Consider the following 23,382-nt stretch of genomic DNA (forward strand, 5'->3'; position numbering starts at 1 on the left):
TCATTACTAGACTTCTATGTGGGGTTGCCTTATTCGTTCAATGGAATTGCAATTTCAGGCTATTATTATGTTAAGAATCCAGTAACAAAGGTTTTATAATCAACTCAATATTTCGAACGTGAGCATTTGCATTTTCTGCACATTTGTAGGCCCTCGGATGTCTAGAATGCGCATAGTCGAATCGCCGTTAGGGACTACGAGTTAGTGACGCAATGGTGCCGCAGCCCGCAGAACTGCAGTTTCTTGCGTCCTGCACTGCGGGACACAGACTCGAAATTCAGGGACTCGGTCGATCCTGTTACTTTCATTTTCCGCATTTTCTTATTTTACTATATGTTTCTAGTTCGTAGATTGGCCGGGGAATAATTTGGATGAATCGATGGGTGGTGAAAACATTGATAATGTTATAAAAAAAACTGTACTATATGAGTGAAGAAAATAACACTATACAACAATAATTTGTATTCCATTCGTTTCCTTAAATGGACTTAATCACTGTAAAGTTCTGCCGTAGATTGACTGAAGTCGTTACACGGCTGTTTTAATATTCCTCCACTGTGTATACTTGATTGAAAATCGCCCGTGGTACTGCACAAAAATTAGCGACAAAGTTTTCGAAATTGCTGAGAATTCCTAAAATCGAACAACGGGCCTCGTATACTGTACAGTATCAAGGTGCGTGAAGTTAAAATAAAACACTGCAGTTGCCCGTAGAACAACGTGGATTTAATCCTCGGAGCCGATTATATTTTTGCTTTTTTTCTCCCTTCTCAATTTCCTACTCATGTGCCTGTTAAACCCAATTACTATTATAACATTACCGATACTGTAGTGTTTGATTACCTATATAGATATCACGTAGATGGATATCAGTAGTATTTTTAGTCACGTTTAAAAACGTCGTGCGGTGACCACTGAACTATACCCTAACTAACAATAAAATGTACTCCCCCATAAGCTGCTACCGTAGCAAAGCGTACCCAGGATACAGCATATTATTATACCACGAGTATTACGGACAGACATCTCGATAAGAATTGTAACGATATATGTATACAGTAGCATAAAAGTAATAGCTTGTGGTAATAGTTTACAAGTAATAAGAATCTTGATACCGGCGGTGTCTCTCTTTGCAGTAAAAGTAAAATTCAGTGGAAGTGACGCGTTCGATGTTCCTATGAGATCAGTTCAACAATACTTAAAAATACAAAACACATCGCAAATTTCTAGCTCGTCTATCGTGAATATCCAATAGTATATTACACTGGTCTGTAAAAAAAAATAATTTTTTTATCATTCTTATTATTGTGTGTAATTACAATAGATTTGATACTCTTGAATCGAAATATAGTAATAAAAAATATACACCACGTACACTTTTCGTGTGGTTTTTGTTTTCAATAAAACCCTATTTTTGCTTACAAATTACAATCAAACACCAATGATGGCAACAATATTGATTTAAAAAAAGTTATAAAGTTAAAAAGTTTGGACACTAAAATCGTCGGAAAATCTATTTATTAGTATAATTCTAGTTATTTTAAAGTTTTCTTTCTTTTCGTCTCATCGATTGGAATTTCACGGCGAATTGACCAACAAAAATCTGCAATCATTTCTTCCGACCATTTTCCTTTCTATCGTTTTTCTAGGTGCAATATGTGAACGTTAGGCGATATCTTTCTTTCTCTTTCTATCTGTTTGAACTGTTTTTGTATAAACAGATGTGTATATTTCAGTAGATTAAAGTAGTCTAAATGCAAAAACAAAACACAATAAACTCCGAATTTTTAGCAATAAAAAAAAAATCATATCATGTATTACATTACACTTGACAGCAATAAATGAAAAGCGGATATACACAGATTCGGCATATTGAACCCTTCATATTTATCATAAATTTTTAGAAGGAGGATTTCGTTGCAGGCCTGCACGCGTTATCAATTCGGATTACTTCTATACTGTGCATGGGCACGTACAAAAAACAGTAAGTATAGGTCAATGCATGATATATATTATAAATTATACGTGCTGCAAAAACGAAATAGTGGTAGAAGGGTTGCACATCGGTCAGATACAAAAGAGCTTATCGTTCAAATGATGTCCTACATATTTACAGGTGTATCTATATACCTATAAACTTTTGTATTCAAGCTAACATAAATCTCACGTACATGCTTATAGTCGTATAGTATACGTTCTCTACGACGCGATTTCTGCAATGTCACATACAACGAGTGAGAATTATACGCAATTCCTCGTTCATTCGTATTCGACACCGGCTCGTTCTAAGAACAGCATACGTACACTCGAAACACAATCAGACGTAAATTTCTGCCTGAAGTTGGTCACAGCCGCCATTGTAAACGTCAAACGATTTTCAAAACGCACCGTACATGTAAGCTTGATCGAAACCATGAATCTGAACTATGACTGTTTCGTTTTTCACGTGTGATTTATACATTTTCGAAATTAGTATGTTAATGTGTCAACATATCTATCTATAATTAATGCCATTTTCAAAATCTTTTCGTCTTCGCAAAGCTGTTGGTACGAATCTGGAGCGAATTCAACGACACATGCATACGTATTATAGATATGCTCGTTAAACGTTATATCGTTATAGATATACAATTGAAATTTCGAAGTGTAAGATTATAATTACGTAATCAGATATATTTTAAAACATGTAAAAAAGCATTTTATATCCGTCTGAACACGATATGACACATAATCAAATTATACAAGGGTAAACGGGGATAATATTGTTCTCACCTTGTCTATAGGCATTGAAGGACACGCACGACACAAGTTCCAAAATGAACCAATCATGAGGTCGGAGTATGTGAGGCAGTAGAACGGTGTGATACGATGCGACTGACGGACAGACGCTAGCGAGCTGCTGACACGGCGGTCGGTCGGTCTGTCAGTCAAAAGACGACCGCCTTCGCTACGGCGTGAATTTAACCCCAGCTGGACTCCAGGTCCTTGAAAAACATTCTACCTCATTTTCTTATTACTAGAATAAAACAGAAAAAAAAAAATAGCGGAAAGCTAAACGTAAAACTAACTATAAGAGGTCTCTTTCTCTCTCTCTCTCTCTTTTTCTCTCTCTCCCTCCCTCTCTCTTTCTCTCTCTCTCTCTCTCTCTTTCTCTCTCTCTCTCTCTCTCTCTCTCTCTCTCTCTCTCTCTCTCTCTCTCTCTCACTTGCTCTCTTTTTCTGTTTCTTCCTCCCACTTTCACCCCGCAATCACTCGTTACACACTTCTTTCGCTCGTGAGGAATAGAGAGTAGCAGGCAAATTACGTCTAGTTACAAGTATGGCACAAGTGTTCTATAATGAATTGTAAAAGTAATCAAACGTAAGACGGTATAATTTTCGAGTGAAATTATCTAACGATCTCGCTGTGTCACACCTATAACGTGATAGGAGAACCCTTACTCTTCGACTAGGAAATATTCACGAGCACAACGTCCTACGTATCCAGGGAGACACTGCCGTCTTTTTCCGGTAAAATGCGCCGACGGCGTCCGCGTCGCGCGGGTGGAGATTGCTTAGGCGCAGGCGTCCGGCCGCCGGTCGATACTGCCGCAACGCGCTGTCCTATGCCTAACACAGCATACGATCCTGCTGTATAGATGCATGACATACCTGGCGCCACTTTGGCGGATGGTTACCTAGCGTACCCTGCAGGCGTGCCCGACGTCTATCGATGTATGTATACATACATACATACGTACTAGCCAATAAAATAATTCCGGTTCCTTACAATTTCCGAACAGCATCTCACCCCGCCGCTGCATCTTCCGTACCTTCTTTCTTGCTCACGGTTATAAATTGTACATTTAATTTTGTCTTGTAACGGGTAACTCCACTGTAAGAACAAAAGAAAAGCGCTTTTTTAACAAATTTCTTTTTTTTTATTTAGATGAAAGGAGAGGTATTAAAATTATAATATATCAGAAAGTTATTAGGCATATATTTGAGTATTACACAAAAAATTATTATCAACAAATATTAAAAAATGGCGACACTGAAGCCATTCTCGCGAGACACGTTGAAGTCTGTCGCACGCAGTGTAACTGGTGCAAATTTTAATCTTGAAAAAACAAAAGAAAAAAATACTTATTGTTAGTCTACATCTCTATAGCTAGAGAAAGACGTAGGGGATCTAAAAAATATCGATTTATATGTAATTGGCGAGTATTTGACTGATAATATACAATAATTTTCAACCAAGAAAAAGGCACTTGTATGCTAATAAAAAAAAAGTGTGTGTGTCAGCTCCGACGCACGACTGGAGTTTACTCCTTACGAATGATAATTATGATATATATCGAATAGAAAAAGAGGGTAAATGAACGCATCTTCCAAAATGATAAGAGAAACAAACATATATCTGTAATTATTCGGATTATTTATATTACTTCAAAAATTTCCAAATTTTGAGTGCATATTCGTAATAGGTGACCGCAAAAACTCCTGAGTACCAACTTTCGTTCCGGCAAACGGCTTTGTACATTTTTGGTCCGCCATCTTGGATCCGCCATCTTGAATTTTCAACTTTTGAGTGCGGATTCATAATCATCGACTTCGAAAACCCCTGAGTACGAACTTTCGGTCTTGTCAAACGACTTTTTGCGTTTTGGTCCGGCATAGTGGATCCGCCATCTTGAATTTCCAATTTTGAGTGCAGATTCGTAATCAGCGACCCTGAAAACCCCCGAGTACCAACTTTCGCACTCGTCAGACGAGTTTTTGCACGTTTGGTCCGCCATATTGAATCCGCTATCTTGAATTTTCCAATTTTGAGTGCAGATTCGTAATCAGCGACCCCAGAAACCTTTGAGGACAAAATTCAAGTCGATATTAGGTTAATATAAGTAATGAAAATAATATATAAATATAAAATATATTAAAGCAATTAATCAAAAATAATAAAAACACTAAATAAAAGATTTAGTTGTTCGTATTTTAAATGTATATTAGTCATAAATGTAAACGATAAGCTCACCAATTAACCGCATCCATGTGTTTTTCCGATTCTTCTTCATTATCATCTAAATCAATTTCTTCCATATTTTCAAATATTTTGACGTGATAACGTCACGTCTTATAAATTAATACGCAGGCACACAACACACACGTACAAACATACGCACACATTCAACTCTCAGACCAGAGGTAATGAACTATACAGTGAGACTACGAAGCATCGCCCAAAGAGGAGACCCCGAGTATAGGATACGCTGTGTAATGTATTCCATCTCATTCTTTTGCACGTTCAATATATATGTTTGTCTCTTTCTATAGCGCCTCAAGTTTTCGTGTTACACTTGATTTTACTCCTCATATAATTTCCGTACCGGGCCCTATAACTCAAATCGTTTCTTAAGGAGTAAACTCCAAAAATTTTTCTTGTACTGTCTAAATGTAAGTTAAAATACACACGAAATTTTGAGAAGCTTCGTTGGTTATCTCCCGATCCAAAAAAACTGACAATCACCGTTTCGTATTGGATTGAGTAAAAAAAAAAATATATGTGTACTTTTAGGCTTAGGGGTAATCAACTCTGTCTAAATGTTGACAAAACTAATTATATTACTTTTGGTAGCTATACTGATAGTATTTCTACTAAATTTAAATTATTTATCAATAAGTAAGAACTAAATAGAGTTGATAGTTGTAAATACCGTGGAATATTTTTCGATCAGCACTTGAAATGGAATATTCATACTAATGAACTTGCAAAAAAAATAAAATTTTTCTTGTTTATGTACTATGAGTTGAATTACTGCCTACAACCTTCAGTGTTGGAAACAATTTAGTATGGTCTGTTTGATGGCATAATTAATTATGGAATTATCGCTTGGGGTGGTGCATATGAAAACTCAGTTAAGTATCTGGTCAATCTCCAAAATAAAATGATTAAGAGAATATTTATAAAAAATCAATTTAACGCCCCTCTAAAACTTAAGGAAAACTTTGTGATCAGTGCTTTAACTAATAGTCCGGTAAATTTAGACATAAAAACAGTGATCGAAACACAATAATTCTGACAGAGCTGAATTTTGGTAGAGACCTTGGGTTTACCATTATGAAGAAAAAGAAAAAAGTCCCCATCGATACCATGTGTGCTAAAAAATTTATTCAAGGTCAAAGGTCAAAATTTTCGGTTTTTTCGATTTTTCTCGTTAACGGTTGATTTTATCAAAAAAATAGCTCAGACCAAAATTGTAAAACATAAAATTATCCACAAAAATGGTCTCTGTACTTTTTTTCCTAAGAATTATCATTTCTGAGATATCGCGATTTTAAAAGTCGAACGAGTTACATTCTATATAATATGCAAGCATATTATATATGTCGCGGATATACATAGTATATGTATAGAATATATAGTATATATACATAGTGTATATATATAGTATATATTATAATATATATTGTATATATACGGATATACATAGTATATATATAGTATATGTATATTAGACTGCCTCAAAAAAAAAATATTTTAATCTCCAGCTTCATGAAATCATAGTTTATAACATAATATTGGACCTCGTGAAAGGAAATCGCCGTGCGATTTTTTTAAGAGGTGCCACATCGAGATTTTGTAATTCCCATTTGATTAACACGTAAGAAATTCAATTCTGACGGTTGGAGGGAGATAATAATTTTTCTATGCAACGAACGGAACTCTATATAGTAGCGCTTGACAGTTCATATGTTTTCTTCGAATGTATTTGACGGATATTATTCAACATTTTAATGTGACGCTAGTAGTTGTCTGACGAGCTTGCGCGCGGTCAGCGAGGGCAGCGAGCGTGTCAGAAGTCTACTAGCGCCACGTAGAAGAATTAAAAAACGGGGACAAACCGCGTACAATTTTTTAGTATATGAGCAGTGGTGAGTGTCAGGGGGCTGGTCAGTTCACGTCCGAAACAAAAGTACATCTTATGGCCACAAGAGCGGCGCTACGAGTTATTCATAAGGCTTATTATTATTATTTGGCGGAATCCTAACCAATCTTTCCGATACTCATGCACAGATAACCTTACGTTGTAATCACGGAGTAGTAGGAAGGAGACAACACTCGAGCAGCACTTGGCTCAAAAGCTGGCCCAGTTTTTGGGGCAAAGTAAGAAGAATTGTCAAGGTGTGATTTAAGCGCCTCTTGCGGTGTAAACCCGTACAACGCTCTCCCCCCTTCACCCTATGTTACAATCACGTTATAATTCGCTGTTTGCCGAGACCACGGTCGTGTATACAGGTCTTGTAAAGTCACAACTTGGCTCTCCCTTCCAGAAGGAAGACATATTAAGGATATGTGATTGCTTATGGTGGTAAAACTGCTGATCGAAGCGCCACTCGGCTATATTTAAATCTAACTCGAACAGATTAGCTCTCATTGGGAGCTTTCCAGCAACGACACAGAGCGACACTGTGTCGAACAGGGTACTTTCCAACAACGACACAGAACGACACAGTCGGACACAGTTGCGGAGCATGGTTGGACACTGTGTCGGATTCATTGCTGCCAATTTTTTAGTTAGAGATTTTATTTTCGACGCATGGTATTGTTAATATTTATTTATTAAATGCAATGATAGTCTACACGCGTTTCACAAATGTTTTTTTTTCCTGGAGCGCTCAATGTTCCTAGATTTTTCGTATAATGCATGAGCGGACTATAGTGACTGAATTAAGAACCTCAAGCGTTCCAACAAGCACCAACAAGTACCAAGGCACAGTGTTCGCCGTGTAACACAGTGTCATACTGTGTCTCCTTGCTGGAAAGCTCCTATTGTCAAGTTGCGTCGGTTGATGAGAGTGTATAACCTCAAAGAAGTTAACCTGTAGACTGGCTGTGACCGCGTCATACGGGTCATAAGTGCATAGACGTCAAGCGCAAGCGCAAGCGTTGGCTACATGAAACGAAACAGCCAATCGCAATGCCGAAGGTTTCCTCAAGGAAGCTCCAGACCTGCCTTGAAAGAAGGAGGCCAATAAGGCTCCTTATTCTGTCGAGGAAGGTCTATGAAACGTGAAATGAGGAACAAGGAATCCTTGTTCCTCAAGGAAGGACTATGAATACGGGTGACACTCTCATCAACTGACGCAACTTGACAATAGGGGTTTTCCAACTGCGACACAGAGCGACACAGTTTACGGCATCGGGTGTTCCAACTACTACACGGTGTCTCACGGACGACTCTCAGAAAAGTTGTGTTTAACCGTGCAATGTATGTCAGTTTTGCCAATGCTGTAGTTCTGTAACCAAAAAGAAACTGGAAAAAAGAGAATGTTTAACGTTGTCAGCGTTGTGAGACAGAGTCTGGTAGTTGTGTATCGTCGACTGTCGTGACGCGAGGTTCTATCGGTTCTGCGGATCGTCGGTGGTCAGGGGCTGGTTAACTGTATTCATATCCTGAGCGCAACACAAATTGAATTACATTTAGTGTTCATCAGTTGATGGCGAGAGGCGTGGCAAGAAGTGCAGCATAGCGTGGTGCGAAAGTGGGCGACCGTGAGGTTCAGAGTGCATAACATGACGGCCTGACATCCACTCACCATGACCGTGGACTTTGCTGATTATTTCTGGGTAAGTGGTTGTGCTTTTGCAAACGTAAACGAGAATTTTCGCCCTCCGCTCCGCCCATCAGGTTATGTGTCGATGCCCACCGCGTCACTGCGAAGATGCATTGTTCTTTGTTTCCGTTTTCTTGTCCACTTGACAGTACTTTCGACGATCTCAGCCTTCTGTCAATCACTTTCCTATCGTCAGTCTTGAATTTCTTCGCCTATCGCTCTGCTCTTCCCGTCTGTGTATACGTTATTAACTATACCTACCATCATACGTTTATTTGGGCCCTGCAAGAATGACCGAATCACAACATCGTCGTATGAATTCCTTAACGTTACGAACGTTGTAAATACCGGAAGCATACAGATAGATGAAAACGTAGTCAACATGTCCCTATGATAGTGATCATTAGCGATTTACGCCAGGCTTACGAATTGTGTTGGGACTGTCGAGTTACGCGATATACTACGCGCGGCTCGAATGCCCAATCCTCTATCTATCTTTCCCGCTCGCTCTTCTTACTCTTGCTCTTCCTCTTGCTCTTTCCTCCTCCTACAACTTGAGTTTCATTCGATTTGTTAATTCGAAGTGGTTGGGAGTAGTCTCAGGCAGTGACTCTTGACTGAAATAAAATGCCATTCACAATAAACGCGACGGTGGTTCCATACTTTTGCCTGAGAGTCACTGCTCCAGGCTACTTAACGTCATTCCGAATTGACAAATCGAGCCTAGGAGTAATACAGTTCATGTTTCAGCTTTCATATGTACGCAATATCCTGATATATATGAGCGTGCGTACAATGAGACGAAAGAATTCCTATACACTCAGCCCTTTACCAACGTTATTTCCATAATTACCTATTTAGCTTATATCAAACTATAAAGGTCTCAGAATTTTGTCTTCTACTTTTGCTTCTCTAGGCTGTGTCTTTCATTGGCAATTAAACAATCGATGTCAGGTAAGGTTGGGCACAAGAATTTTTTTGCAAAAATATTACAAACCCAAGATGTTTCCTAATATTCATCCTTTCTACGTCATTTATTATGATGAAAATTAGTGCAGGTAATGTTTTGATTTTAGCTACAATATGGAAGCCTCACACAAAATGTTCCCTAGGGGTTCTTAATTGTATAAGATAATAATATAGTATATAACAATACTAGTATATATTGTATAAGAAATGCAATAAAATAAAAGTGTATAATAATAGTAGTATATCGACTGATAGACGAGGGTCAATAAGCTAGGTGATCCAAATTAATTGCAGGTTCTATATTCCTTATTGTTCAGAGTTTATGGTGACTAACTGCACCACGTACCTATTACCCAGGAATGTCTCACAATTGACGTACATAATGAACGTTCATCAAATAGTTCCTATTGTCGCTGCAACCAGGATAAAATAACTCATTAGAAAATATGACTTTCATGTAGACGGCAATTTTCTATCAAAGATATAACTGTTACCTCTTTGTTTATGACATTGTATATATGCCAAAGGGATGTATATTCTTGTTAGTCCTTAAAAAGCACATTCGAGAGATCATGTGTTGTTAGAATAATGAAATTTCTCCAAATCCATAGGGTGAAAAGAATAATGGGTTTGATGTACTGTACCATAATATGAAGCATGGGGCGATCGCAAGTAAAGAACTGGCAGACTTTCTGCGCGAGAGATCAGCAATTGAAGAAAGTAATTACAAGCTTCTGAGCAAAGTTGCCAAGCAGGCGAGTGGCAGTGGCGGCAGTCATGGAACTTTCGCCCCTGTCTGGGCGGCACTGCGAGGTGCTGCTGAAAAATTAGCTGGCCTCCATTTACAGATGGCACAGAAAGTTGGGGAGCTGATCAAAGATGTTTCCAAATATGCAGATGAGCTTCATAAAAAGCACAAAGTGGTGAGACTTGCATTAATATCGCAAATTCAGAGCTAAACTGATGTATTGATTATTTGTCGGGACAAATATTTTTTTTTAGTTTTGAAAGTAATGGATACACTATTGAATTCATATCAGTAGATTCATTTAACCGCTCTATGTCACAACTTACATTGTAATGTTTATAGCTTATGGTCACCCATAATTCCACAAAGATACACAGCAAGGAAAACTTATGTACATCTTTTATACAGACAAGTTCTCATAATGTGTCGATCTACATCATATAATTCAATGACTGAAACATCATCTTTCAATGAATGACATCACTTGACGCTCTAATGTGTTACTCCCGGTGCACAAGATTATCAACGATTGGCCTTGCTGTATAATTTTATTATCGCTGTTTTGATCCATCGTGCAATATTCCATTGCGCCGTAAAGGAAAGTATTTTGGAATGGTGCGCAGCTACGCTATGAGCATGACATGATTTCTGCTTTTTCTCAACAATTGAGTCACTTCCCGAGTAAAAAATATCTGGCAACATAGCAGATGCCCTTCCTTTTGTCTCTGCTCCGTTCAGTTCACATTTTTTTTATCTCTGCAGTGGAAGCTTATCAATTGCCGCCCACTGTTCAGCCCCCAGACTGCCGTTGGTCGATTTATCAAATTTTCAGGCCAAGGTTCTCCTGCAAATGAATACAGTTCTGATACTTTCAAAATTATACATCCAAATTGTCTTTTACTTAACTGAATTACATTGATCGATACTAAAATTTAATGTTTAGGTGAAGGAAGAGGAATCTAGCACTCTAGATGTCGTACAAAGTATCCAAAATACAACAGTTACGTTACAAAAGGCAAAGGACATGTGTGTCCAAAAAGGTTTAGAGTTGGAGAAGTTGAGAAAAGACAATGCCAGTCAACGAGAACTGGAAAAAGCTGATGCAAAATTCAAGAAATCTCAAGACGATTACAAGGCACTAGTGGAAAAGTATAATGCAATCCGCAATGATTTTGAGTCCAAAATGACTCAGGCCTGCAAGGTATACACACTGTTACATATTTCTACAACAATTGATGCCTAATAACAAATAACTGAAATCTCCGTCCCTAATTTGTGTCACTGACAAATTAAGTTTCATTTTTAGCGATTTCAAGACATCGAGGAAACTCATTTAAAGCATATGAAGGAATTTTTAAACACTTACGCCGATGTTCTGCAGAGTAATCATGAGCAAGTTGGTCAAGTTCATATAGACTTCAAAAGACAGTGTCTGGATATGACCGTGGACAAACTGTTGGAACAATTTGTTCAAAGCAAATATACAGGGTTTGAGAAGCCAGGTGAGAAATTGCCATTTCTCTTGAAAAATATGGTAGAAACTATAACATTTAGAAAATGTAGAGTATCTTTATTTGACGCAACTACGTTCATTTTGGACTATTGATTTAAATTGAGCTTTGTTCACATATATCGACGCAACACTAATTTAGATTACCATTTGTGTACCATCCATATAGGTGTCATCGAGTACGAAGAGGTAATGCTGAGCTTGAGTGCGACGACTACAACACAACCAGCCCAACAGGAATGTAGTACGGATGTCTCCAAGGCCGCTAATGGTGAAACAGGGGTTGCTGGTAAAAAACTAAATTCAACAAAAAGTTGGGGAGTTAAGGGGCAAGGTAATTTGGTGGGAGGAAAGGATCGCGTAAGTCCTGAAAAAAATAAGGAAAATACGAAAAATATGGAACACGAAATAGAACGGCAACTGCACCAGGAACAAGAACAAGAACTACAGCCACCGACCAAGGCGTCGCGTCGCACCACTTCACTCCTTAATCTTTTCATGTCCAACTCCCAGGGTAGGTTCTTTACATGGATCCAAGCCGGTATTACACTTTTATGTTTTATATCAACATATCTTTTTTTTTCATGTCAAGCCTGCCTCAATATCGAGCAGCAAAGTAGGGATAAATATATGCTTCTCACTTCGTGAAAAGCGACTGTGCAAACAGTGAATGTATGAATTATTTTTGAAGCAGGTTTGATCCTACCTCAGTAGCGTGAGTACAGAGTAAATAGGTATGATAGCTCACTTCAATACTTAATTACAATACTCATCACGCTAGGAATTTAGTTGAATAATGAAGCACATAATCACGAATGCGTTGACCATTGCTAGATGTAAAATTTTTTTGCAATCGCGTGCTCTGCACGTTAAGCTTATATGCGATCGCGATTGCCGTTACATCGTGACGCTTCTCCAACATTCTTTAACCGGTGACTGAAACTGGCGCTAACAAAATTTTAATTCATTAATTGCAATCCAGCAACAGATCTATTTTCAATAAGAGTACAATTGCTGTACTATATACAGGAAACATCTGAAGTTTGAGGCTTACGCCTTAAGCTCAATGAAGTAGCGCTGAAAGCGACGAGTATTGTTTCAGAACGACAGAAGAATGCAGGGTCTGTCGGTACAGCCCTGGCCAATTTTCAGCGGAACAATCCATCTTCCACAGTATCACCTTCCAGCATCTCCAGGAACCCTCTAAGAGGATCCAAATGTAACTGCTTAACATTGTGTTGTTACCTAACTCTCATTTCTGGTGTGCACACTGTCACCAGACTTTGCTCTTACCTTCTTCATTCTTTGGTCTCTAATTAACGAAATTCGAAAGTGGAAATTCAATTTTGTCAAATTTATTTCCAACTATAAATTTATTTCGTAATCCGCTCAATTCTGATATTCCTCTATTCGCGTCTGTTGTATGAGCAAAATGATTTCAGGTCAATGCTTGATTGTACTTCGATTGCTGGTTAAGCTGTTTATCTGGAAGATAGAATAAAACCATCCTTGAGAGGAAGTTGGAGTGGTTCTCGGCCTATCGTAGTACACTTGCTAATCATTCGCCAGTGCTACTTTTTATCGAGAATAGTTTACTTACCTTATAACAAGCCAAGAGAAAAAATTGTAAAAAAATATGCCGCTTTTTGTTACATATCTCACACAATTTATGTTGTCACTACACGACGAAGCCAGTCGTACACGAGATTATATACTGAGCAATCGTTTTCGAAGTTGGGTCGAAATTGTGATATTTTTCGATGAACATAAGAATCCGGTAATTGCAGAATTTCCAATGCTGCCAAAATGAATGGGTGATTCCACATCGAGTGATATCTCTGTTTTCGTACTAAACGTTGTCTTTTATCTTGATTGAGAGTGAATATTTACGGAACATATCGCTATTGGAAACAACTTGGACATATGAAATATGGATTCTGTGTAAATTTCAGAGGATTTTGTGTAACTTTTGACATATCCAAAGTTTTCATCCATTTGATACAATCGTTTGCTCTCACAACGTTGAGGTATTATTGGACTGATATTCCCCACCAAAAGTGGGTCTTTGTGAGAATGTTAAACACTGCATGAGATAAAAAGCTGAAAAAACTAGTCATAAGCGAATCAATAAGTTAATTCGTTTTGAGTAATAATAATGCCAAAAATTCGTTGATAAATTGTTTAAACGAAAATTTGTTTTATTTCATATCGAATGAATTCATTGATATTTCTGAATACCTATGAACTTTTCTGGAATTCTGGGCGATTTTGAATAATTGCCTTTTCCAAAATTTTTTAACACTATTTATAAAACTATTCATTCCATGCCTCTAAAACTTCTTGAGTTTAATGTATAACCATTTACGAAAACCTATCCAAAAGTTCAGGACTTTTGAATCATTTTTCAAAGTTGAAAAAATTCTCGAAACCAGCTTTTTCAAAATGACCAGAAATTTCAAAAAATTTTATAGATCTTCAGAAAAATCCATGAATTCATTCTATATGAAATAAAACCAATTTCACTAAAGATTTATTGAACAAATTTTTGTTTAAACAATTTATTAACAAATTTTTGGCATTGTTGTTACTCAAAACGAATTATCTTATCGGCTGTGTTATGATTGATTTTTTTCAGATTTATATCGCTAACAATGTGTTCAATATTCTCACCGAGACTCACTTTTGCTTGGAAATATACGTTCAATAAGACCTTAATACATTTTATCCACAATATTTCATTCGGTACGCCGAATATTCATTTACCAGCGATTACAGATTTTCTTTACGAACTGATGGCTCAGGGAAATATAGCACATTCATTCAACGCAGTTAGGATTCTGTTTACTTATGTTCATGACACAATCCAGTCATTCGAGCAGCCAAAACAATATTTTAAATGAAGGAAAAATTTTAACTCAGATCTCAGAAACTTGTTATTCACAGGGAATTTGGTCAGTCGCTCGACACCCTGTACTTCAAATCTGATGCACTCCAAGTTCCTCTTACTATCGACACGCACAATTAATTCCTTCATTTTCACAGTAATCTATTATTGTTGTCTCTTAACAAACTTGCCTGCGTTTAAACATGAAAGTGGTGTGCATGCCGTGCACCACTCTTGGAGTAATTCCAGATCAAATCACACTTAATAAATTGTATTACATGCCTTTACAAAAAAATTTAATGTCGATACATTCGAAGCGGTACAAGACAGAGATTTGAGGGGGAAAAAAATAAGAATTATAGCTTGTTGTGAGATTCAGATTGTACATCCCCGAACCTGTTCACGGGATAACCCTGAACAAGCATTTAGTTTGATGGTATTGAAGTTTTCATCCCATCGGTATATTTGACATTCGGGTTTTAAAAAGGGTTATTCTCGATTCCTTTCCCGTCAAGGTTTTTAGAGTCTGAAAAACAATATCGTCTGCGTTGCCGGGTTCTTAAGATATCCTGACATATTGTCTCTTGTGAAACTTGCACCCAAGTTGTCACAGAATTGAAAAGTTGAACGATTTAAAAGATGTTTTGCAAATTTATATGGAATTACTCGCGTGTTAAATAATTTCTCAGTTTGTAGCTATATGCACTGCTTTCAAACTTTTAGATGAGGAAGCTCATACCTAGATCAGTACAAGCCAAACCACGATTGCTTTCAAATTTTCTCCTGGTTGTGGTGATATTTATACATTCATTTTTGCTATTCTGTACATATTACCTGTAGGAAATAAGAAGCGGCATGTACAAAATTGTCCAAGTAAAGGGCAATACTTATCAATTATAGTTGTACGTAACAAATCCTCATAATCTTGACACGGAAAAATACATAATTAACCATCAGAAGGTAGCGTAATTTGAGAAGAAAAACGTGATAGGAAACTTGATCCATTCGATAACTATAGATTTGTGCTACTAACTTCTTCGTACTTTCCTTCAGACAACACGTGCCAATTGTTTTTCTAACAATCGTTTGGGTGTTGCTGTACAAAGACGACATTACTTTGTCAAAGTATTTCGGTTGCAATGCGATATACCAATAATACAAGAACAAAAGTTTGCATTCCACGGAAATTGATGGGTATAGGTCCGTATATATTAATACACAAGAAGTGTTTAGAATTTATCTGTGCTGTAGCAATTAAGACAGTAAACGTTGCATAGAATTGGGAATTGGACTTGGATAGCGTCAAGGAGACGGGGTGGGGCAACGTTGCCGTGGCTTCAGGTGAGCCGTTCCTCATAAAATAATCAATGCATGGCCCCCATTGTGATTTCAACTATTTATTTTCCAAGTGACGTGAAGTTGTAGTTCAGACACGCGTATCGCATCCACGTTGACAATTCAAATATATACTTTCCAACTTATCATTTCTATCACTAGTATTATGTTCTCACGTCGGTTCACGCGTCGTTATTGCCTTAAATTGCTCATCGTAAAATACTGTACAATTACCTAGGCTCAATTTTTTTTTTTTTTGTTTTAATTTTATCAACACTAGAAGTTGTTAGAAAAACAATTTTTATAGTCGTTGAACTTGCTGGGTATTCGATTCAGTGGTGGCGGTGGTTCCTTAGACAGTACAACATATACATTACACTATCCTAAAAATTTGTGTGAGGTGGAAGAAAAACTTTACTTGCGTGTGAGGTCAAAGAAAAACCATACCATCCTCGGCTTGTTTACATCAGTTCTGACATTTTACTTTAGTAATTGAACCATATGAACTAACTACTACAAAGGTCCTTGCTCGCCTTGTGAAATTGAAGCAAACAAATTGTTTGGATGTATTTGTTTCACGTTTTGGGTTCAACAAGTAGTTGTCTCTTGTTTGTGTGTACATGCGTTTATTGTCTTACTGAGAGCTAACTTTATGCTACTATTATTTTTTTATCTTGTGTTTCTGTATTGTATGAATTTTTTAGTCAAGTCATTTCATCTCAAGTATCAATATTCAGACTTCATTTTATGCTAGTGGCAGGGTAACAAGTCTGACCCGACATGAAGCGGTTTTGCGCCATTCTGTGGGGGGTCTTGTCAAATTCAGCAAGTCGCTTGTAGGAGTCATGAAAATGCACGTACACCTACTGAACACAAAATCTATTTGCATGCCATTGTGGACACGCAGACCTAGTGTAGCTGTCGTAATGCACATGCCGCTATGTACAGCATTAATTATACATTTATTACCTACTCTACTATGGGCACTCGCTCTGATTTTACTTTGTACTACAATTTTTACACTTGGAAAGTAAATCTCTCTTTACCTTAGCCCTTAGCTACCATTGTAGTCTAATTAAAGTAAAGCAGTTAGGCATGTGCGGGTATTCAAATTTTTCCCAATCCCCAGGAATTCGACTTTACTTTAATACATATATGCAAGCGCATCTGAAGTATACCTCCCGAAGTGGATTCTGGCCGATTGAAAGCCTCCCATGTCACCTGCTATGCCATTTGAATAGATGGCATAGGACGACACTGGTGGCCTCGAATCATTAGGTATCCATCCACCTCTGGAGGTGAACCACCATTTTGACCGGCTGTATTCGCTTGATACTGCCGCAGAATCTCGTGATACTTGTGTTTGGTTTCTGGACTGAGTGAATTTCACAGTGTTAAACGGATATGAACCGTATGATATATCTGAATTTGTCACTGTGCAACTCGGCACAGTCCAACAACACTGGTCCCCAGCACCACATGGTGGCACGTCTTGTTAAGAGGAAGGTGCCACACGGTGGTAACATCGGTATCTGCCAGATGGCCAACCTCACACGAGCTTGGCTAACGTGCACTAGCCACAAGAACCACAGTTGAATCCGGTACATTTACCTTTTCAGTATTACTTACTGATTGAGTCGACGTTCACCCAGGTCCGATACTTGATTCGGTTATCCGCATATGCCTAATGGCAATAAACGTGTACATGGTCTATCTTATACATAAACCACACTGCAGTTGTGGCGAGCAAATGAAGAATTGTCAATCATTTCAGACAAACTTGATATACTCGGCACAGTGGGAAATCTGAAGAGGAGGCGTTAGTGATCACGATTGGGACAGATATGTGTAAATTGTTAAGAAATTCAACAGATACATATTGATTGCTTATCTTATCGGTTACTCTTATTCCCTATTTGATCGTATTCACAAACGTCCACCTTTTCTATCTGTATCAAATTTTACCACAGTCACAGTGACCAACCTTGACCATCTACAGGGTTCCTGCGAAGTAGGAGAGAAAAACGAAAAGAGAAAAAGGCGAAGAAGAAAAAGGACACAGTGGAGACTAGCAGCAACAAAGAAGAGAAGTCCGACCCGTCAGTATATGCATGCTCGGCAGACCTAGTGCACGCAATGTTGTCCCGAATGTAATTAAAGTTATTTGGACTGATGACATCTGGTCTTTTGCAAACCATACCATACCTTGGATTTGTGTAGGCTTTTTACTGTCACAATCTGAGGAAACGACTTGTACAGTTTGCCACATTTCTTATCATGCAAACAGTTGAGAGTATAAAATGATTGCACTGGGGCTGCCGAAGAATTTATCTACTGAAAGGTCAAGGAGGCAAATTTTCACGTTACATGACTATTTAAGGGAGGAGAAAGACGACGGTCGTAAGTCTGGAACACCGACACCTGAGGTCGACGAAGACGGATTCTGTATAAAGCCGAAGGTTGATCCTTGGGAAAACGAAAGAGGATTTTACTCAAGCTCGGACAGTGACTCCGAGGATGAAAGGGAGCGTAAAATTCGCGTTGAAATCAAACCATTGAGCAACGGTAGTGCTCCGATGAGTGCTAGTGTCGACGAGCTTCGAGCAACAGTGGAAAACCTCTCTTTGTCTCCTGTAGGCACAATTATGGTAAGTTAGAGTACCCTTCTCTTTCACCTTATTGATATCATACACTTGTACTGTTTACCCTCGCAACTCCAATGAAAATGTGACACTCAACCAGGTTCGTAGAGGGTCCAACGCCGATACGGATCACCACATGAAGAGGTCACAGTCCGTCTCTCAGCAGCTCGGAGGAAAGCCCAGCTCTGACCTTCTTGGCTTGAACCTCTTCAATCCCAACAGTACACCGTCCAGTGCCTCAACGCCGACAAGCGGTCACCCTTACGCACCACTTCAAAGCCCGCCACCTCTATCCTCTCCGCCCACAATTTCTCAACCCTCGCTACATACGCATGCCCCAGCCACAGCTCACCCCAACCCACGATTCCAAGGTAAACTCAGATCTTGATTTTTGAAGACAGAGGAAGGTAGAATATGGCAAAGTCGGGAGAATTTGTGCAGTGGGTGGGTCACGCATGCAGATGAAAAATTAACGATGCAAGATGTTATCAACACTCTTCGCTAAGAGTACTTTCAATATTTCAGACAGTGATCTGTTTTCCGAGGTAGGGGAAATCACTGTGGCTCTACCGCCGAAGCAGTCACCTAGTGCCTCCTCTATAGCGATTCCAAGGCCACCTTCGAGACGAGGAGACGGGGTGAGTACGGCAACGTCCCGTGGTCGAGTTTCGCCGGCAACGTTATCTCGAGCCGACAGTGTGGCCAGTCTGGAGTTTCGAACGTCTGGCGTGGCGGTCGGATCATCGAGGGGACCCTCGCCCCTAACAATTGGTCTGGCTGATACAATACCTTTAGCCGTCGCGTTCCATGAAATAGTTCACTCGTACTTTCGGGGCACAGATGAAACTCGATGTCAGGTGAAGCTCAGCGGAGATATGATGCTATCCTTTCCAGCTGGCATCGTTGCCGTTTTGGCTAATAATCCAAATCCTGCTAAGCTAATTTTTCGTGTTAAAAATAGCAACAGACTCGAAAGGTTACTGCCAAACAGTCAGCTGATCAGCTTGTAAGTCTTGACAGTACAAAAGAATCCTTTATTGAACAACAATATTTCTCATCAATTTGTATATTCGTTAAAGGGATGCCACGCAAGCAACAGCTGACAGTACGGTATTCGACTTCAATATGAGTGCCTTAACCACCCTGCTCCGACGGCAGGCCGAACAAAATCCTTCAGCTTCCTATTTTAATGTCGATATACTCAAGTATCAAATAAAGAACAAGGATGGTGCAGGATCGTGCCCCTTTCAACTCGTTGCATATTGGAAATGCGAAACAACACATACTGATTTGAAAGTATGTAGCTACGAATACAGTTTACTGATGATTTTAGAGACCGTGATCTGTTCATAATCAGCTTCATCTCATCCATAGATTGATTACAAGTACAACAGTCGTGCAATGGCATTACCAAGCCCGCTGCTGAATGTGCACATTGCTTCACTGATCGATGGAGGTTTCAAGAGCCTGCACAGTAAGCCGCTCGCTCAGTGGCTTCCTGATTCTAATCGAATATTGTGGAAATTCACCGAACTCTCGCAGCATAGCGAAGGTGGTGGTGTCGGATCTCTTAAAGCAAGGATCGAGCTGGATCAAGGGCCAGGATCACAGGGAACAATATTCACGCAATTCAATTGTGAAGGCACTACCCTATCAGGGGTTGAGTTTGAACTCGTCGGTGTTGGGTATAGGCTTAGTTTAGTGAAGCGGAGATTTGTCTCCGGTAAGTCACCTGACATGTTTTATCAAGTGATAGAGAAAATGATGAAAAAAAACTTGCAAATAACATGGGCTAACGATTTCCAGGGCGGTATATGTGCGATGGTGACTCGGATCTAAGACCTCGTTATGCGGCGCCGCCGTCCACAATAAACTGATGCCTGGTACATCGAGAAATGCGGCATCATCGAGAAGAGGAATCAGTTCCTTCTTCCACCCCCCCGCCTGCCCCCTTCTCATCCTCACTGTCTTGGGCCGCTATAACCTGAATATGTATCCTGGATACCAAAGAAACAAATATAAGAGTTTTGCGCATACAGCTTCACTTGCAATCCAAGTTTACCTTATATTTGTCATAAAAGTTTATCTGCTAAAATATTACAGTTCCAGTATATTTTGTCAGTAGAACTCTCTTTGGTGTCCAGTAAGTACATTAAATTCAGTCGTGTCTATAAACTGTAATTAGGATGATTTGCAAACGGAATAGAATCGACTTGACATATTTTTTACTCTCTACACACAACACACACGCGCTCGAAGTAGATCACCTTATCATCCATCACTACGTTTATTATGGTATTTTTTTAAATTGTCATTAATATTATTAATTATTGTTATTATTACTATTAACATCATTACTGTTCTTGTTGTTGTTATTATCATCGTCGTCGTCATTATCATCATCATTATCTTCATCATCGTGGACAATGTTATAATTCGATTATCTCGACTACCTTTGCCATTGTTTATTCATTGCGCTCTATCACTCGTAACCAATCCTTCCAAGTTAATCATTCTCACTTTATGGAAATTTTATGTATGGATTGGTAGGATTCTAGAATTATCATCATACTGCAATAATTTAGCCAGAATGATGATATGCGGGGTTCGTGTAAATCATTTCTCGAGCAAATATTTATGTAGACTCCCTATAATACCCTTTATACACGAGTTTGTTAGACTCAAAGCAAGTATCAGTTCGTGCCTCGCATAGTTGCGTATTGATTTAACGTAATCTGGAAATAATTGCGATATCAACTACATGATTTCAATATTGTAAATAATTGACTACGTATAATACGTGTTTACATATGCTATACATACGTACATACGTATGTATGTACATCAATTCAATAATATTAAAACTTGTAATTTGTAGTTTCATTTCGCAGGGTCACCAATAATTTAGAATTTTGGGAAATTTCAGGAACTTATATTCCGCAGAGAAAAATCGAAGCAATCTTCAGACATTTCGTAAAAGTGAAGAACCTCCGACTTTGAAACGAAATCTGAATTGAACGCGTACTGATCTCGATCAAACGGTTCAACGTAAAATTTTTATTATTCCAACTGTGCGTAATAAATTCGGCCAAATTCGATTTTGGAAATATCATTTAATTTTCATGTCTTCTCGCACCCACCTTCGCATAAAATTTTTTAACGTTGTTGGTCGTAAAAGGTCCAATATTACGTAAGTATGGTGGCAAACTGTCTGGAAATACTGAAATTGTCAGCAGGAAAAATGAAGAAATTTATTTCGGCAAAATTTTCGTTACCGTATTAATTATCCTGAAACACAGCTCCAGTGTAATAGAATTATCTTTAAGAAAATGAGCTTTGCATATAAATCATTTCGTCTCAAACCCAACGATCTCGAAATGTCGCCATTTTTAATTGACCTAAATTTTTGTAAATTGATTTAACGAACGCAAAAAGAGAAACTTGTTTGGCCGAAAAAATTTAGTATCCATATTAAGATTTCGAATAAGGTATACACGCCAAAAGTAATGAAGGATAAAACAATATGCGTTTCAGTATACATTTATTTATTTCTGCGTCGAATGAAAATACATTGCAGTGTTTTTATTCAGAATTTTGTATAGAATGGAACTGTTAAGCCCTTTTCGCCTACAAGATACGTAGATATCGTTATTTCGAGATATATACGTCAACGTGGAAAACGACCAAGGCACATCCTTAAGAATATTTGCAGATGTCATCACGGCACACTTGTCGAATTTGAAGATTAATTTTTTACACATTGAATTTGCTATTACGAATCTACCGCATTAATAGTAGGATATGTAGATTTCTTACACTCAAATGTGTCAAGTTCATTGTAAAGAAACTTACAATTAGTTGGCTCTTTGTTCTGCACGGTTTTTGACTTTTTAAAAATTGAGGATTGGTCCTGAACCTAAATTACCCGGTTGCTGGACAACCTGTTAAGCTTCGTATTTCAAATTTATATTAGTTCTTTGAAAATCGGTTAAATATACATGTATAAAACCTCCGCTTACAGTTGTACGCATATAATGCTCTAAGGTATGTACGTGCGTACATACATTCAACTATCTTAATTCTTGCCAAAGTTCTTACCCACGTGGGACTTTAGTGAAGCGAAATTCTTGATCGATCTTCTGTTAGTCGATCGAATTACATATTTTTTACTGATATAAATGCGGATCCGTGATAGGAGAAATAATAATTTTACGTTTACAGCACGGAAGAATCGAAGTTAAGTGTAGTGTCCTCAACTTATCGACGCAGTTTTTAGATCATAATCGGTGTCAGGTATCAGTGATGCCTCTTTAGGTGCTCTTGTGGTTCAGCGTCGACTGAAAATTGCCAAAGCAGCCAGCCATGGGTATTATTCTTTTCAAGCATGGAAAGGAGCACGACTGGGCGGCGGTAACTGCCATGCCCTACATTTACCTCCACGCCAAAGTTAATTGAGTCGGTAGCGGTAGGGGACTCCTGTACCGAAGTTCGCCAGGCTTCAAAAAAATTACTGTTCCCCAGAATTTTTTTCCAATATTACGAAAACTATGCATCCTAATCGTTTCCTTTGCGGCCTTGGATGTTCCGTGAGGAATAGAATCTCATAAAATCAATCGAAATCGACAAAATTTCATGGCGTGTGAATCGTGAAATGTTGGTGCGTCGCTTAGGTCGATTAAAATCTAAGCCTAGGCAACTTA

At 38.4% G+C, this 23,382-nt stretch overlaps 2 protein-coding genes across 17 annotated transcripts in view; one reads left to right on the plus strand and one right to left on the minus strand.

The window, feature by feature from the left end:
- Positions 1-3,536, minus strand: part of LOC124218711 (triadin) — a 30,925-nt gene extending 27,389 nt beyond the window's left edge. For 9 of the 12 annotated variants that reach the window (XM_046625424.2, XM_046625419.2, XM_046625416.2 and 6 more), the window contains exons 1-2: positions 3,441-3,536; positions 2,773-2,984 (exon numbers count right to left, since the gene is read on the minus strand). Coding sequence is in view for 11 of the 12 variants with exons in the window: in XM_046625419.2 (XP_046481375.1) it covers positions 2,773-2,829 (57 nt within the window). In the remaining variant the exon portion in view is untranslated. Of the gene's footprint in view, positions 1-2,772; positions 3,017-3,414 lie in introns of all 12 variants that reach the window. The other 3 variants (XM_046625413.2, XM_046625414.2, XM_046625415.2) reach the window with 3 other exon arrangements.
- A 4,716-nt stretch (positions 3,537-8,252) lies between these two features.
- On the plus strand, positions 8,253-22,049 carry LOC124218982 (F-BAR domain only protein 2). Of its 5 annotated transcripts, none has more exons than XM_046625997.2 (12): positions 8,253-8,607; positions 10,175-10,486; positions 11,255-11,512; positions 11,618-11,813; positions 11,991-12,155; positions 18,040-18,130; positions 18,421-18,688; positions 18,783-19,053; positions 19,208-19,688; positions 19,762-19,978; positions 20,057-20,405; positions 20,489-22,049. In XM_046625997.2, exons 1-12 carry the CDS (start codon positions 8,578-8,580, stop codon positions 20,557-20,559), a joined length of 2,709 nt encoding a protein of 902 aa, XP_046481953.1. In that variant the 5' UTR covers positions 8,253-8,577; the 3' UTR covers positions 20,560-22,049. The 5 variants fall into 5 exon arrangements, with proteins under 5 accessions (XP_046481953.1, XP_046481952.1, XP_046481955.1 ...); XM_046625996.2 differs by having other exon boundaries at positions 8,254-8,607; positions 18,040-18,139; XM_046625999.2 differs by having other exon boundaries at positions 8,258-8,607; positions 11,991-12,110.
- The last annotated feature ends 1,333 nt before the right edge of the window (positions 22,050-23,382 follow it).

This window comes from Neodiprion pinetum, chromosome 5, assembly GCF_021155775.2.
Source record: "Neodiprion pinetum isolate iyNeoPine1 chromosome 5, iyNeoPine1.2, whole genome shotgun sequence".
NCBI classification, from domain to species: Eukaryota; Metazoa; Arthropoda; class Insecta; order Hymenoptera; family Diprionidae; genus Neodiprion; species Neodiprion pinetum.

Coding starts and splice junctions, on each gene's coding strand:
- LOC124218982 (XM_046625996.2), top strand. CDS start 8,578: ATGACCGTGGACTTTGCTGATTATTTCTGG. Junction 11,814..11,990: donor TACAGGGTTTGAGAAGCCAG/GTGAGAAATTGC, acceptor CCATCCATATAG/GTGTCATCGAGTACGAAGAG. Junction 19,979..20,056: donor CAACACATACTGATTTGAAA/GTATGTAGCTAC, acceptor TCTCATCCATAG/ATTGATTACAAGTACAACAG.